General features: G+C 38.0%; 2 protein-coding genes across 7 annotated transcripts in view; both read right to left on the reverse strand.

Annotated features, from left to right (window-relative positions):
• CALCRL (calcitonin receptor like receptor) overlaps positions 1–8,227 on the reverse strand; it is a 94,356-nt gene extending 86,129 nt beyond the window's left edge. For 2 of the 3 annotated variants that reach the window (XM_084642924.1, XM_084642925.1), the window contains exon 1: positions 8,101–8,227. The gene's annotated coding sequence lies outside the window, so the exon portion shown is untranslated. Of the gene's footprint in view, positions 1–7,956; positions 7,976–8,100 lie in introns of those variants that run through there. The other variant, XM_084642926.1, reaches the window with a different exon arrangement.
• A 6,101-nt stretch (positions 8,228–14,328) lies between these two features.
• TFPI (tissue factor pathway inhibitor) overlaps positions 14,329–17,266 on the reverse strand; it is a gene marked incomplete at its 5' end in the record, with an annotated part of 56,737 nt that continues 53,799 nt past the window's right edge. For 3 of the 4 annotated variants that reach the window (XM_084643084.1, XM_084643083.1, XM_084643081.1), the window contains one exon: positions 14,329–17,123. In XM_084643084.1, the coding sequence (XP_084499210.1) occupies positions 17,017–17,123 (107 nt within the window). In that variant the 3' untranslated portion in view covers positions 14,329–17,016. The remainder of the gene's footprint in view (positions 17,124–17,266) is intronic. The other variant, XM_084643082.1, reaches the window with a different exon arrangement.

The following is a 17,266-nucleotide window of genomic DNA, read 5'->3' on the forward strand; positions in this document are numbered from 1 at the left end:
GTCAAGCTGTCCTGTAATTGCCTGGCAAAATGACTCACTGGACATCATCACAGGAAAGGAAATGGAACAGAATAAAAACGGAACAGGATGGGGGCTTAAAGAGGAAAAAGAGTAGGGAGAGAAAGGAAACAGGACTGTTTAACAAGGTTACAAATTCTGTACCTGTGTAAGATGAATGATATTTAACAGCCTGTGATGGTTCTGGGGGTACCCAGGATTGTGAGTCTTCTTGTCAGCCCCTACTTCGAGTGAGAGGGGCCGTGCGATGGTGGCTAACACCACCAGCCCATTAAAAGAAAAGGAGTACTTGTGGCACCTTAGAGACTAACAAATTTATTTGAGCATAAGCTTTCCTGAGCTACAGCCCACTTCATCGGATGCATTCAGTAGCCACTCAAGCACTCTCTTTCAGGCTAAGCCAGCCTGGTCTTTACCCTGCAGGGGAACAATAGACGCACCCCAGTTCCTGAATCTCTTTGAAGCATCACTCTGTGATATCCAGCCCCTGACGCTGGTTATGCACAGAAAGCCCAGCTCCCCTGCCCCCAAAGGTGCAGGATACCCCAGTTTACTAGTTTTACTTTAAACCACCACTTCTGTATAACACACAGCACTCACAATAGAAAAAGAAACAGAGTATTTCAGAAAAGGTGGCAATTCTGCTGGAAATGGTTACAATGCAAACTATCATCATAAAACACTCCCCTGGGCCTTAACTTATTAACCGTTACCTTTCCTATTTAAAAAAGTAGGTTTTCCCTCCAAAGTTCAGTCTGTTCCACAGCTGGCTGGCTTCACAGAAATCAGGATACATTTTTCACAAGAACATCCCTTCTCCTCAGGATGTCTCCTCACTAAAAGGATATAGAGTGCCTGTACTGTCTTTATTCAAAGGTAGGGTGATTCCCTGGCAGTTGTAATGTTCCTTGTTTGCAGTTATGTCTGATAGTTTTCCATTGAAAGTCTTGGGATGAAGGAAGGCTAGGCAAATGTGCATTGCATTATACCACCAGCAAAGCTGGGTGGAGCGACAATTCCTTCCTGCTGGGATGGAGCATTGCCAAGACATATTAGCCCCTGGTCATTAACTTATTTTCATAAAGCATATTTTCAGGATAGTTATATTATTCCTTAAATATTACCCATACAGAAATCTCACAATGATTATGAATCTTGACGAGTTATGAACTCTCTGTAGATGCCTTACATGCTACTCTTTATGGATCAATACCCTGCCAGGCATGTGTTTGGTGTAGTGAATTTGTCAGGTCTGAGTTGAGAATTGTTCACAAAGAACAGCGGACTCTTTGCCAGGGGGCCCGTGTATGACAGCAACTTTGCAGTGAAGCTACAGACTTGTATTGCCAATTGTTCTTAGAACTTTTCAACTCCCAGCATAGTCTTGAGATTCATCAGTCTTTCCATTTATTTATATCATGTGTGCTCTGGTCTCACTTATAGGTAGACCAGGGCATCACAGAATTTGTTGAGCAGGTTTCCAGAGAAGGCTAGTAAGGTATTCCATTCAGTGTGTACCCCCTATACAGTCATATGGGCATAACTTCTCCATCTAAGTTCATGGACTATAAACAACAATATCTGTAGCCTCCTCCATAAAGGAAACAAACAGCCACGAAGTGAAACTTCATCATTTAAATGAGGGGGGAATTGAAATGGTCTGGAAAATATACCTATACAGTATAGGAGAAGTAGACATAAAGGAATTATTTCTGGCAATGCACTGATTGAGAACAACTGTACTTCTGTCCATTGCAATATGAATCTATACATCCAACTTAAAACCCACCAGAACATAATGACCATGTCAGACACAGCCCTCAAACTATCTCAGCAGCACACTGACATGACTCTTTTGCTTGCAAAAGTATGGAGTTGACTTCTTGTTCTAATGATTTGGTAGAATGTGTAAAAGTTCCTCTACTCAAAATATTTTTACAATGAAAGAGCCATATCTATACAAGCTATTATGATACTTTGGGCAAGAATGAAATAGAAAACAACATATGGATTGTCTCAGTAAACACATGTTTATGATAACCTACTGCAAAGCATCTTCCTGGGCTCAGAGTAACTGCAAATGTGTCACTTGTGTGACCAACCTTCCCACTGACTAAAATGAGAATTTGGGTTTGCAAGGAAGACTTCTGGAACTTACTGTAAAATGAGTCCAAATAGTATATTCTCACAGAGGCTATTAGTAATATTAGAAACTAAGCTGGTTCCAATACCTTCCCTGACTCAAAACTGAGCTTTGGGGTTGAAATTTCTCATCCTGTACCAGATGCAGATCTACAGTTGTACTTTATCATGATTTCAAAATTCTGAAGGGATACCGAACACTGGTAAAATGGTATATAGCAAAACAAAATATCCTAAGATGCAAAATGGCATGCTTGAGAAATCATCTTGGAAAATGCCTGAGAAAGGGAACATTTTTCAATTGTACATTCTGCCCCCAAATCTCAGATTTATACTAGTTTCTAAAATATTTCTCACTTTTAGACCCCACAGTGACACCTGCTGGATTCAATGAACTGAAGGGTGGATGTCCCCATTATACAGAAGGCTGCACGAACATCCCTGAAAAGATATGTTTGTATAGTAAAATAAGGTTGTACAACAATTTCCTTTTCTGTGTATAGCAGGTATCCACTGAAATACACAATCCCATTCATGGCGAAGCAGGGTAAGGGGCTCACTCTGTTAAGATGGTCATTGAAATACATCAAAAGAGAATTATTGGATGTAAGATGTTGGAAACAAATTACATTTTTGCTGTCATCAGAAACAGACAGGAATAAATATTTTTTAAAATCTCAAAACAAATGAATATTGATACAAATCTAACTGCAAAGGAGATCCCAGCACAATATTTTAATTGGGATTAGGTTCTCCCCTCCACCCACCAAAGTATATTGATTAACCAATAGCTTAATGCACTCAAATCAGTTACTACCTACAATGTTTTTCTATAACAGCCATCATCATTATACACACAAAAGAGACAAATAAGAATATAACGAGTTCCATTTTATGTAATTCCGTACTACTACAGTTCCTGCAGTTTTCAAATATGGAATTAGCATTAAAGAGCTCTTGATAATGTTGAAAGAAGGGTTTTAATTACTATGGTACCAATTAGACTATTAAGAGTAAATATAATTTACTAAACACTAAAGAGATCATTGCTTTAAAAATAAAAATGTCTATAGAATATTCTTTAGAAAAAAAGTTTAATCATCACTGTGTTTAATTCATAGTACTTGGTATTCCAGTTTGAGCCTGGCTAATACAAGCTATATTCTGCAGTCCTTACTCAGACAAAATTCTCCCTGAACTCAGGGGGAATTTGCTTGAGTAAGACCTGCAGGATCTAACCATGTATCAATTGACATCTTCTAACATTCCATTAGTTGTTTATTTGTCAGGTATGGTTTAACGATGTTCCAAGCAATCTGACTTCTTGGAACAGATCCTCAGCTGGTGTAAAATGGGACATTTCCTTTGAATTGAACAGAGATATGCTGATTTATACCATCTGAGGTACAGTAAACACATTACTTAGTTTAATTTAAGCCATTTTTCAAAAAGCTTAGTTCACTTTAGAAATAATGAATTTCAATTGTATCTTATCCTGGAAAAGCTGCTCTAAATAAATCACTCTAATCCTACTGGACAATACATACTGTAACAATGATTAAAAGTGTTTGCACAGAGGTAGGGCAGAAAAAAGAATAGCTTTGCTGGGAAAATGTAAACACCATAAACAAGCCAGAGGAACCAAAGGCAGATATGCATGAGAAATAGCTGAGAAAACAAGACTTTGATTGAAAATGCAAAAGTTAACTCTTCCAAGGCTGCCTCTGTTTCAAGAATAGAACAAAGAAAATGCTGCAAAAGCAAAGATACTCGATGAAAACTAATTTAATTCATGTTTATAATTCTGGAGCGTTTAGAGTTCTCTAAACAGAAATTAGATAAGGAATGGTCTAATTTCTGCTTCTCTCTGTGTAATGTATATATATTATACTGAAGATATCTCACTAAAAATAAGATACTGTAGAGTATTTTAATTGATGCTACGAAAATAAGTACAATTTAAAGAGAATGGGGTTTGACCATTAATGGGACAAATTCTCCATGTTTTATCTGGTTCACAAAAACCAAGAATGGCACTGAACTGTATTCAATTCCAAATATTGATCCTTGTGCCTTGTATTTTTTTTTTTCTGAAGAACACAGGAATTGAATGGACAAACCGGATTAGATCCAATTTGCATGACATCTTTTAAGAACAGAATTTCTTTGATTACGTCAGAAATCATTAATCAAATCATGAATGAAAAACAGCATGGTGCGGACAACAACAGAAACCTATCAGGGTTTTCTCATCTGAAAGCTATTTTCTTGACAAAAAAATCAAGTGTACTCTGGTTGTAGAATTATTCACTTGTTCCTAAGCACAATGCTATGCTACAATAAATTCCAAAATTCTGGCACGTTATACATTAAAGGCTTAAACATTTCCCCTCCTAACTGAGAAACTAAGCCTAGAGAAGGTGTTTTCAATAAGCATACCTCTTAATCAAGTACACTTTTTGATCTAAAGTTGATGCAACATCAATGACAAGTTATTGTACATGCTTTTACAGCAGAGGTGAATCTGGGCTGTGAGTTTATTCCAGTATTCTGTATACATTCATAAATGACAGCTAAACAGTATGCATAGAAGGAATTTTACTACTAAAACCAAGAAAACAATAAACAAATGCACAGAAGAGAACAACTTCTTAAAGAAAGCTTAAATCAAGTAGCCTACAGAAATGTAGAAACTAACTTTTCATTGAAATTGCTCATCTTTAATATTTACTATAACACTTACTTAGAAATATATTTTTAATATCACTGCATATATTTTAATATTGGAAACAGACTGGGTTCAGTATTTTCTTAGAGGAAGTTACTGAAGTATTCAAATAAGTTTTCCTTTGTGATTTATGAAATCCTTGTGGGCCCAGTCCTACAGAAGCCTCACACATGACTAGTTCTACGGCAGTCAATGGAACTACTTGCATTTGCAAGAACTAAACTGAGTAAGTATTGGCAGGACAGGCCGGTTTTATTCTTTATTTCCTGCTATCTGGATTCAGACACCTTTACTCATGTCGAGTAGTAACTTACTCCATGAGCAGTCCTATTGAAATCAATGGAACCCTTCAGAGAATAAGGTAATGCTCACCAGGCAGAATCTGACCCCCACTGAATTTTGATTAAATAAGTTTACTCAGTACTTTCAGACTTAAAATGAATAATTAATATAATTTTTTTTTGAAATTACTAAAAAATGTCTATCAGCAGCCTGTCAATAAAAAAACAAAAAGGTGTAAGGGGAGACATCCTGAAATCTGTGATGCAGTTAATTCCTCAGCACAAAACTAAACCTAACTATAACATGCACACCTTAGGTGAAATGCTGGTCAGTGGAAAAAGACTCATGGACTTCAGTGGGGCTAGGACTTTACCTGTTGTACCAAATCAGAAAAAAAAGTTGTTTCGTTGGGACAAATCTTGCATTTTTGAAAATTGAGCAGAACTCCCACTGAAGTCAATTGCCTGCTGAGGCTCAGAGTGTATTTGCGTTGAATCACAGAGCACGATATCACTGAGCTTGAATAAGCCTGGGAGAATCTGAATGTTGAGTACCACAGAATTTGGTCCTACCCCTGGTTTGTAGTCAGGTATACTTAATACCTTTCTTTTGTACATCAAATCATTTGAGCCAAACTGCTCAGCATCACTGGCTGGTTATCGCGTATAAAATATGCTAATCATTTTTGATTAGGGCCTTGCTCCTGCAAACCATTTACACACACGCTTAATGTTGCACGTTTGAGTAGTCCAATTGAAATCTCTGGTACTACTCACTTGAGCAAAGTTAAGCTTGTGAAAGATTGGAGCCTAAACCATTTAGCGGAAACAGTTGTTGTATCCAATTATTTCTAGTATTCAGTTAATTAAAACAACATTAGCACTGATTTCTGTATTTTTTTATTGTTTGATTTTATCAACTCTAAATGCCTTTTGCCCCACACCTATTGCGAGTTTAAGACTGATCCTGGGATCACTGACAGTTTGACCTCAGTGGAAGCAGAATCATACAATTAAATACAGTAACTGGCTAAAACATGGTGCCTACAATAGATAGTATTACTATGTCTGAACTACTACATTAATCACACATGCAAAATATATGTGAAGTAATACACAACATACAGCTGAACACATCCTCCCTCATGCTGCCGATTTCTGTGTGTTCTTTAAAGCAGTGGTTTTCAACAGGGGTCTGCAGACTACGTCTAAGGGGTCTGCAAAAGACAAACTATATAAGCAGACAATAGATTTCCAAAGAGCTCTGTACCTCTCCAGTCGAAGTTTTCTAGGGGACCGCAAATAAAAAAAGGTTGAAAACCACAGCTTTAAAGAAAAGATGCAGCCAATAAAGCCGACTATCAGTCATGCTGATCTAGATTAGTGTAACTCCTTTAATTTCAATGGAATTACTCTAGATTTAGAGGCAGTGTAGCTGAGAGCATAACTGAGCCATTTATAAAGCATCATACTTAATTGTTAAATCCCCCACAGTTGCAAATGAGTGACTAGGTTCCATGATATATGAAGATTACTCTCATTTGCAGCAGATTGAGCCTGGCCCCAGGTATTAAATGTGAATTTATTAAGGTAAGATAGTAACAACACAGACGCTTCTATGATTTACCCTCAAAATGTGAGTAGGGGCTAACTGAATTATTGCAGGACAATGTCTCATTTGTCTCTCATATGTACACGGTCACTGCTATTATTTCTCAACATAGATTTCCAGTACTAGCATACATTTTTACGGGGGTTTTGAGTCTAATGATCCATGATACCAGCGGCCCCCCCCCCCCAGTCATACTTATACACACATGCAGCAATTGACTAACAAAGGTAACTGATCATAGGAATGTGGCTTCATGGATACAGACAGGAAATACTACTTCTAAATTAGAAAGTTTAATCCTCTCTAGGGCAAACAAGATAGATACCGAACTTTAGTGTCAGCTTAACCCTTTATACAAAAATGCACCCACTCCAATCATACATTTCCAGTTTTCCACATTGCAATGGTTTAATAAGTGGGGGAAAGGAGGAAACATTTTTTTAAACTGATCAACAACGAAGAAAAAACCAACCCCCTACCCCCCCCCACAAATAACACCCCAACCCTCCCTCTGCCACACAGGGAAAAGAAACCTTGAAAAAAAGAAGGGTGAAAAATACCCTCACCAAAAACTGACAAACACAAAGTTATCTTTTCCTTAAAAATGACAAAACCCTTTTAAATTCTGTTATAAAGCAGCAAGGAGTCATTCTGGTCTAACTCAGATGTAATCTCTTTCTCCTGTACAATAACAATGAAAATCCAGTAAAGAAAACTGCTCTGCTTTTATCACTTAATTCTTCCTCTCTTGCAAGAACCCCAGTTGTCCTGAATTAGTTTTAAGGACTATTTCCCAACCAGTAAAGCCCTAATCCTCTCCAGATGCAAATTCTGAAACCTGATCAGCTAATATTAGGGTTTGTGAAAAAATCCTTTAAGTGCTGACTTGGGTGTCTTGTTTGTATCATTCTTTTTACTAATCCAACTTTTGATAAATTTGTTAAATATTTTAACAATAATATCAGTTATAAAATCAGCTCAGCATTTGTTCAATAAAAAACATAAACAAAGACTTTTTTCTTATAGCTCTACCTCTGCAGATTACCAATATGCTCAGGTTAAAAAACAAGCAGTTCCTCCTTATAATATTAATATCCATTTTGATAAGTACATTCAGATGCCACAGGGATGTCACTCTTATTTAATACAGTAAATCTGTTTTAATCTGTACTCACCAAACACAGTTCCTTTGAAAAAATATTCAAATAAATTCTTGGATCTCAATTTGATTTTTGCCTTTCAATTTATGAAACAGTGTGATTCTCCCCCTCCCCCCAGCAAGGTGGAGAATGATAAAATCATTTGATAAAATCACCTACAATCTGATCCTGCAAGCTGGGTATAAATCCAGTTTATCAGAGCCTGATGATCCGAATGTAAGAGGTTACTTCTGGTCTTCTGTGGAGAGAGGGGTTGCTCTGAGGAGAATTGGAAGGGTTGTCAGATTGTAAGTGATCAGCAGCAGAAGGGAAACATCAGAGCTTCCTGTTACATCACTCTGACCCCGCCTGCATTTAGTATTAAATTTCTTTCTTTCTCAAATAGCACACCCCCAGAAAGCAATGCTCCTCTAATATTCCCAGACAAGAACTGGAGACAGCCTGAACACTGACATGTTTCATGTGGTATCCAAATGTATTGTTCCTAGTGAAAGCTAGTTTACTTTCACCTTCACTGAGATCTGTTGAAACTTGCCATCCAGATAAACTAGTCCCTTGAAGTGAATCTGAAAATATTCATTCTGTTCCAAAAAGGGGGCTTAATTGCTTGTTTTTTCACATATCCACTCAGTGGAACATGCCCAGTTTAAAACAAGTTCGAGATAAATAAACCAACCTAAATCTTTACTTATAAACAAAGAATGTAAGACAATAGTTGCATTATTCCTTACTACCTCAGTGACCTGACCGTCTCTGACGGAATCCTTTCTACAGATGACAGCACTGTATGTTGCTCTAGGCATTTGACTGTTAAGTGCTGAGAAGACATACCCAGAAATAGTTTAATATTTGAAGAATAAAATTATGTTAAAGATCAGAATCAAATCTCCACATGCAGACAAATATTAAATTAAAACTACCAGGCTGTTACTGTCTCACCCTCCCCCCTTTTTTTTTCAGTTGCAAAAAATAAAAAATAAAATCAAATAAAACTGAGATTGCATGAGTGCAAGAGAAAATATCAAGGTAAATTAAAATAAAATTTGCCATGTGAATCATTGCTAGACAGAATTCAGACCTACATTTTCCAAAGTGGCTAGTGATCTCAGAAATGTTAATTTTTGGTTGCCCCGCTTGAGAATTCTTGAGAACATATGAGTTTAGAACTTGGGTCAAAGGTTAATGTAAATCTTTCCACTAACTTCAATAGATTTTGGAACAGGCATGTGACTTTCTGAGATGCTGATGACTTGTCCTCAAAATATCAAGCCTATTTAAGGTGTACTAAACTGCCACCCAAAACTGTAGGCTTCCCAAATCAATAGATATTTTGAAAATGTAAATGACATTGCTGTAATCCAAAACAAATGGGAGCTAAAGAAGTCTTAGACTCCAATCCTGCTAACTGTCACACACAAGTAGTGCCATTGAATTGAATGAAACCACACACCTGTGTAAAGATACTCATGAGATAAGTATTTGCAGGATTGGGACTTTAACGGTCATCTGACTCATTTGCATCTATATACTGCAGAGGTCTTAATGTGAGAATTGTTCGAGAATAAAGTACGATCAATGTATGTCTTTTTAAACAAAAACACACTCAGACTAAGAATTGATATGCTAAATTATTGGCCAATGCAAGCAAAAATAAACAAGACGCTGGGTCTGATTCTGAACTCACACTTATGTAAATCAAGAGTAACTCCACTCAGGATAATGGCCTTACCCTAGTGTAAAACTGGCTTATAGTTTTAAAAGGAAGTGGTATCATGGAAATATGGAAGTGTCTAGACCCTGTTCTCTAGCAGCACTGCTGGGCTATAAAGAGCTAGAAAATAAGGAGAAGCAATCTGAACCTGAACATTGATGTGAAATTAGTTCTTGGTCATGATAAATATCTATGCAAAACACACCGGAAAATAATAATTAGTACTGTAGTTATGTAGATTGATCTTTTCATTCTTTCTTTTCATTCTTTCTTTTCGGGAAGCAATACTGCACACTAACCCAAGCAAGCAGAATTGTCCATGGACACAGAGTAGTAGACAAAGAAGTGAGTATTTTATTACTTGAACACCTCTAAAATTCACAATTTCTCTTTGGCAAATAATGTTCTTTCCTACCATTTTTTTAAATGAAATGCTCCAGCAATGTTTAGCTTACTGTAAATGTGGTAGGACCATCAAAATCTGTCAAGGGTCTCAGCCTTATGATTACACCCAAGACGTGATGATCCAGATTAACTTGATAGAAAGGAAAAATCTTGGATCATCAGGTCTGAGGTTTAAACATAAATCTGAGCAGCCAAAAGAGTTTTGTGACCCTACCGTTATATAGTAAGTGAAACAGAAAAGGTTTGTGCACCAAAGATTTGCTAATCCAGAGCTCTTCTGCCAAAACATATGGAGTAATAACACTATGTGAATCAACCAAGCATAAGAAACAAGATACAAGCAAGCTTTTATAGCATGTTAACAGCTATGAACTATACTGGAGAAAATCTTTTTAAACCGGGGCAGGGGAAACATTACTCTCTAGCTACCTAGAAGACTATGATATGTGCAGTGTAAAGCTGCCATCTAGCGTTCAACATTCACCCATACATCATTTAAACATCAGTTTTCATTTCATAGTTTGAATGACTAAAACATAGCTGATGGAAGGGGCTGCACAGACCACTTCCGATAATATAAGAAATTATACAACTTGTTAGGCCAAACACAATGTGAACATGAATGAGGTTTGAAAAAAGTTCAGGTAACTTTCTTCCCCACCCATTTTTAGGCATTTTCTGGTTCTAGTCATGAGCAGAAATACTAAGACCAAACACATGCTGTTCACATGTTATTTTCTTCCTGATTAAAACTATGAGCTACCTCTAGACCAATGAGAGACTATTTTTGATAGATTTCCAGATTTGTTTTGCAGACAAAATGCTCTGCTGTATGTTCAGAAAAGGTTATGGATGCAACATGGGTACTTTCGCAAAGAAACCTCCAAACTCTTTGAAGTTCACTGATCTCTAACGTACCCAGTTTTATAGAAACAAAACATGAGAATTTTCATTAATTATTTCCTGAGATCTATCTACATTTCATTTTATTTTTAAACTAACCCAATTTTAAAATGATAACACCTTAAGGAAATAGCTGTGAGGAACAAAATTGACTTGCAAGTTAATATGCAGGCTTCAGAGTAACAGCCGTGTTAGTAAAAAAAAAAGGAGTACTTGTGGCACCTTAGAGACTAACCAATTTATTTGAGCATAAGCTTTCGTGAGCTACAGCTCACTTCATCCGATGAAGTGAACTGTAGCTCATGAAAGCTTATGCTCAAATAAATTGGTTAGTCTCTAAGTTAATATGCAGGAACACATTGAATCTGGAAGGGCAGACATCTTATTAAAATTTAAAGAAATGTACTGGTTCTTAAAGCAGGTGTGATGGCAGTGGAAAAAGGAATGGGTGGAACAGAGGGAAAAAGCTGGAGAGAGAAGAGAACTAAGAGAAAAATAAGTAGCATGGAGGAAAGAGAATACAGATTAGAAGAGTAGTAAACGTGATGGGGTGAGTATATTAAGAGAATTAAGATGTGAAAAGAAAATGAAAGTTCTGAACACAGTCTAAGTTTCCTTCAAAATAATCTGAATGGATTCTGGCTAAAGAAAGGAATCGATGAACTATATTCAATGCCAGGAATATGGTTACTGGTGTCACTAAGATATAGCATTCAGTTCTCTGATTTTTGTAACCTTGGCCTAGATCCCTTTATTCCTTCCATCCAACCAACTCTGTTATCCAATAAAGATTCATCCTTCACTTTTAATTGTCTTTGTTGAGCAAGTGTAACCTGTTGGTGTCACAGAGTCACAGTGCTGGTGCTCTGAAACAGCTCTGAATGAAGTCAGGCATGATTCTAGTGCAGTGTGTTTTCCCTCAGAGCACATTCTCACCAGGGCAAGAAGCCTGTTCCTGGGTCTGACCCTGGAGCATTCAGCACACCTGTCCACACTGTGAGCATCCTGCAGCGAGTCCACCTGGATGGGACACCTGGGGAAGCCTTACACCCCCCAAAGGGCCATGCACCCCAATTCTGCAGTCAGAGGTGACTCTCAGCCAGCGTTGGAAAACAGAAGAGTTTATTAGTTGATGGGAACACAGCACAGAACAGATCTTGTTAGTACAGAAAGCAGGAAGATTCAGAAAATTCCATCTTGGGGGAAACCCTGGGCTATCCCCTGAGTTCCAAACCAAGAGACTGACCAGCTTCCAGCAGCCAGCCTCAGTCACGAGCTGCTGCCCCGTCTCTTTACTTTATCTTTTTCCTGGGTAAACAGGTCACCTGACCTGCATGTCTCACTTTGTTTTCCATCTCTTCCAACTGGCTCTGTATCCTTGGCTATCAGTTACCAGGATACAGATACAGGATACCATTCTCTCTGTGCCCAGGCAGACAGTTGGCAGTCACACTTGCCCCTAGGGGTCTCTGCAATGATCACACACCCTTGTCCCACCACTTAGATACTTGAATAACACATAAGGGAAACTGAGGCACACACAGTATTCAGACAAAACAGTAAGAACATACCCACTTCATCACAGTTGATTACTCTGAGCTTAGTTGCTCTGAGGGTATCACAGTGAGCAGAGGAAGAGGCGCTGTGTGAATGAGAGAAAGGAAAATGAAAGGAAGCTCTGCTGTGGATTATATCAGGGGACAGACTGATCAGGCTGTAGTGGCTTTCCCTCAGAAGGGTAAATAGCCAATAAGGGATTACTTTGTGGGAACATGAGTCTTTTCCTATGTTAAATGGGATGTGAAGAAAGATTTTTTAAAGATGAAATACTAGCTCTTACTGCTTAACGAAACAGGATAGGTGGAGGGGAACTGTAGTTACACTTCCCAGATGACTGGTGCATGCCCAAATCCTGCACATTCAAAGACTGATGGTTCATATTCTTCTGGGGTGAAATCCTGGTCCTATTGCAATTAAGGGGAGTTTTGCCATTGACTTCTATGAGGCCAGAATTTCACCCCAGCTGTGCAATACCTGTCTGTCAGATAATGCTCAACTCCTTTTTCTGGATGGAAACACTGGATACTGCTGAGTCACTTATTATTGATCCTACTCTTCAATTCATTGCTCTTCTTTCCAATGGAGAATACTTAAGAGTCAAATTCTCCAGGCTGCTGTAATTTATGCCAACCATGGGAATCACCCTGGACTGTGGAACAACACCACATTGAGCCTCATACCATCTCTGTACCCTCTCCTCCTGTGGTGCACAGTGTGGTCTTCACACACAGCCCTTATTTTGCTTACCTACTGCAATGTTCTCATAGATACGATTTGTAAAGCAGCAAAGGATCCTCTTCAGGATGAAAGAAGCACAATAAATGTAATCTTATCATTAATACAATTCTAATAACAATGGGTCGGTCTCTGTAAACAGTGTGGCATGCACTGTTGATCTGCACATGGGGGGTTGGGGGGGCGTTGATATGGGAGCAAAAATCAGGCTGGAGAGAAGCAGGTGGACATCACCCCCCACCAACACTGCAGAGCTCCGGACATAAATGAAAGATAGCCCCAGGTTACAGTAGACTTTGACGTGCCAAATGACCACCTTTCCCTCCCCTTCATCCTGTAGAGGGAATGTCCCTTTAAGCAGGGTTCTGTGGACAGTCAGCAGCTGAGGAAACCTGATGTCAGGATTCCTTGGGGCAGAGAAGGGAGGAGAATGAAGTGATCTTGTTTCAAGCAGAGAGGCAGAGGCTTTATGGGTTCAACGCTTCAGAAAACAGGACCAGTTTTGTATATTTAAAATATTTCATCTTTTTAAAAAAGCTTGTTGCTATTTTTACCATAGACAGACAAATCCTGCAAGTACTTACCGCTGCACGTAGTGTTTTCTATGACGTGGTGCATCACACAGGAAGTGGTGTTGGCTTTAACTCCCCATAGTGAGCACAACACTCCAATCCCCTGGGGGAATCAGTGGCAAGCCAAGGCCCAAGGGAAGAGGGGGTGTCAACAATACTTCATACCCACTCACTCCTTCCTTGGGCTGCCCTCTGTCAACTGCCCATCCTCTTACCTGCAGGCTGATCCATGGTGATCCCTTCAGTGGGGCTACTCACAGTAATAAGCACCGTACAATCCAGGAGTGGATCCTTTATCTGGATTACTTTCCCAACTGAATAGCCACTCTCCTTATTTGGGCAGAAGGGAAAAATAGATTTAAAATGTAAACAATTCCTGCATTGCCTTGTTAGTGGTGTGAACTAATCAAATCGATGTTCTGCCAAATTGAGCCAATTATGAAGGTTTTAAGAGAATATTTCGCATTATAAGAAAACACCAACATGAATTTTTCCATTTATTACTATGCTACAAAATCCAGATTACCATACAGAAACAAATGCATGGATAAAAAGAGAACAATGTTTCATGAAACTCATGGTTATTACAGTAAAAGACAACAGGGCTAATAACATTGCAAACAATATTTAGCAGATTTGCACTTTTATAACAACCATACAGTAAAGACAGGGTTTTGCATAAAGTGAAAGTCCGATTTCAGCTTTCACTTTAGTAGCAATGTTTTGGATTGAAGAAGAAGCATACACAATTAATCCACTTGCAATAGGTTTTCTTAGTACATGAAGTAATAAGTGAAACCAATATTTGTCTGATTTACATACTACTGAAGGTCCCATTACTTTAAGCTCCTTTACAGTCTCAACATTGCAAATGGTGACACCCTGGGATTGCAATGGCAGCCATGGAGCAGACTTGATGAAAAAGAAAAGATTTTCCCTAAGAATGGATAATGCAATTCCATTTTAGAATTGTTGCTAGTTTGAGAACCGTACTCTTACTACTAAAGAATAGGGGCCTGATGCTCATTTACACTAGGACCCCTTTATACTGTTCTGGCAGTGTAATGGTGCCTTAAAGGGAGTATAAATGATATTGCCAGAGTGCTATAATGGCCCATAGCGTAAGTGAGAACCAGGCCAATGGGAGTTTAGTCTGAGTAACCATGCAAGATCAGGCCTTCTAACTGCACTTATCATTATTAACTTGCCCAGTTGTCTAATAAAGTTATCTGCTCCAATACAATGCAGTTAATAATCTGCACAATTTATGTCTAAGCTTCCTTATATAATACTGAATATGTTTCTCATTCTAGGTTTGATTTAACATATTTTCATCTGATTTTCCGAGTATACGTTAAAATAAAAACTAACATTTTTACTGAATCTTTCATCCAAAGATCCTAACATGCTTCGCTGGGACTGAGGAGTACAGTCATAATGTGATTGTTGGGGCAAGTTATGCTGTCAGTTACCCCAGTGTAGACTTTGAACTGCAGTAAGTTAGATCAGAATCAGACCCATTAGTACTATAAAACAAATTACACGTGGGGAGAAACGACACTATTGATCTTCACTAGTTATTGGAGTTATTCTGGATTTACACTGGTGAAGAAGAGCTCAATTTGGTCCAGTCAAGCAGTTATCACATTATGATTCTTTGCTCCTCACAGAGATTTATATAAGATACAAGAATAAGGCATCATATTTTTCAGTGAATATTTCAGTCCTAGAAGTATTTTTCAAAGCAGGCTTAGTAGCACAAAATGTAGCGGAGGACAAATAATACAAAAAGTATAGGCTTCTGAAATCACTCAGACAACTCATACTAGACAGAAGGATGGTTCAGTGGCTGAGATACTATCCTTGTACATAGCAGATATAGGTTCAGTTCCTTTTTCTGCAACAATTTTCTGTGTGACTTGAACCAGTCAGTCACATAGGGTCAAGTATTTTGGTGCCTAAAAATGCAGATAGGCAGCTACTGGGATTTTTCAAAGTATCTGTCTACATTTTTAGGCACCAAAATACCTTCAAAAATCTGACCTTTAGTTTCTCTCTCTGTTTCAATTCCCTGTCTGTAAATCAGTGATAAGAGCAATTTCCTATGGCTCAAAGTATAGTGAGGAAAGATAGATACATTTAAGAGTATGATGGGCTCACATATCATGGAAGTAGGGCCATATCAATTAAGATAAGTATTCTGAAAACCAGCTCATTTTTATATATGCCAAGCCTTTATTGCCATGTGGAACAAAGACATTGTATTCAAAGCAAAACATATGGAAATGATAAATACTCTTTTTAAAAAACAAAACAAACAAACAAACAAAAAAAACCAGCCCAAACCTATCCAGCATCTATTATATTTTCAGAGGCACAGGACATGTCATGAGATCTTTAAAGTGACCAACTTGCTTACAATTTTTTGTTTTGTCTTTAAATAGACAAAGATAGACTTGCTTTACTGGGAACTATTATCTTGCCAGCCATGTCTCCATTGCCACAACAAGGTGAGGCTTGATGACTTCAACTGTAGAGCTCTGTGTCCCTGATATACTTTGGGCTTTGTGAAGATCCACAGTGACATTTCTCCACCTGTTTATGACTTGAATATTCTCTTTGTGGTCTTAGTGGGATTAACTCTGATCTTACACCCCATTTACAGCAGTCTGGCTCCACGGACTCCAGCAGAGTTAAGACCTGGTTTACAGAATATATAATAAATGAGATCAGAATCAGGCCCAGTGTCTCTTTTTAGCAATAGCTTTTTATCTGTATTCAGGAATTAATTATTCATGCTCCTATATAAAAAGCATTATACTTCCTTTCGAGAAGAAAGTTTCCAGAGGAAGACAAACAAGACAATAGAACAGACTAGGTGAAGCCTGCCTGATCTCTGAATCATTGTGGCTCAGATATACACCCACAGTCTGTTTTGTCCTGCTTCAGCTCCGTTGGCGAGTGTACATTGCCAAACTGCATTTTTAACTACGTTTATCCGAAAAAAATGAAATGCTGATCGCTTAGCACACATGAATGAGGAATACAAAACAAAATAGATAAGCCGCCCAATAATGCATAATCAAATGATCGATACAGTAAGGAGTTTAAAAATGCTGTTGTTAATGCTTTCGTTCACAGATAAAAGATAATGGAGTAGTTCACATTTCTCTTTTAAAAAAGCGGAAGTTATATCCTTTCAATGATGATTTCATCTTCCGTCAGCTTCAACAGCTGTTTCTTTCTTTTTCGCTTGATTTTCATTAAGCCTCTTCGTCCTTGTTTTTTACTGAAATCTAATGGCAAACAAAAATTAATTTTACACACTGTACCAAATAAGACATCCATATCATATGAAAATAAAGAAGGACCAGATTCTGCTTTCTGTTACACCTGTGTACTTCCATACTAGAGTTACTACAGATTTACACTGGTGTAG

Source organism: Lepidochelys olivacea (genome assembly GCF_965140295.1).
Source record: "Lepidochelys olivacea isolate rLepOli2 genome assembly, chromosome: 11".
NCBI classification, from domain to species: Eukaryota; Metazoa; Chordata; order Testudines; family Cheloniidae; genus Lepidochelys; species Lepidochelys olivacea.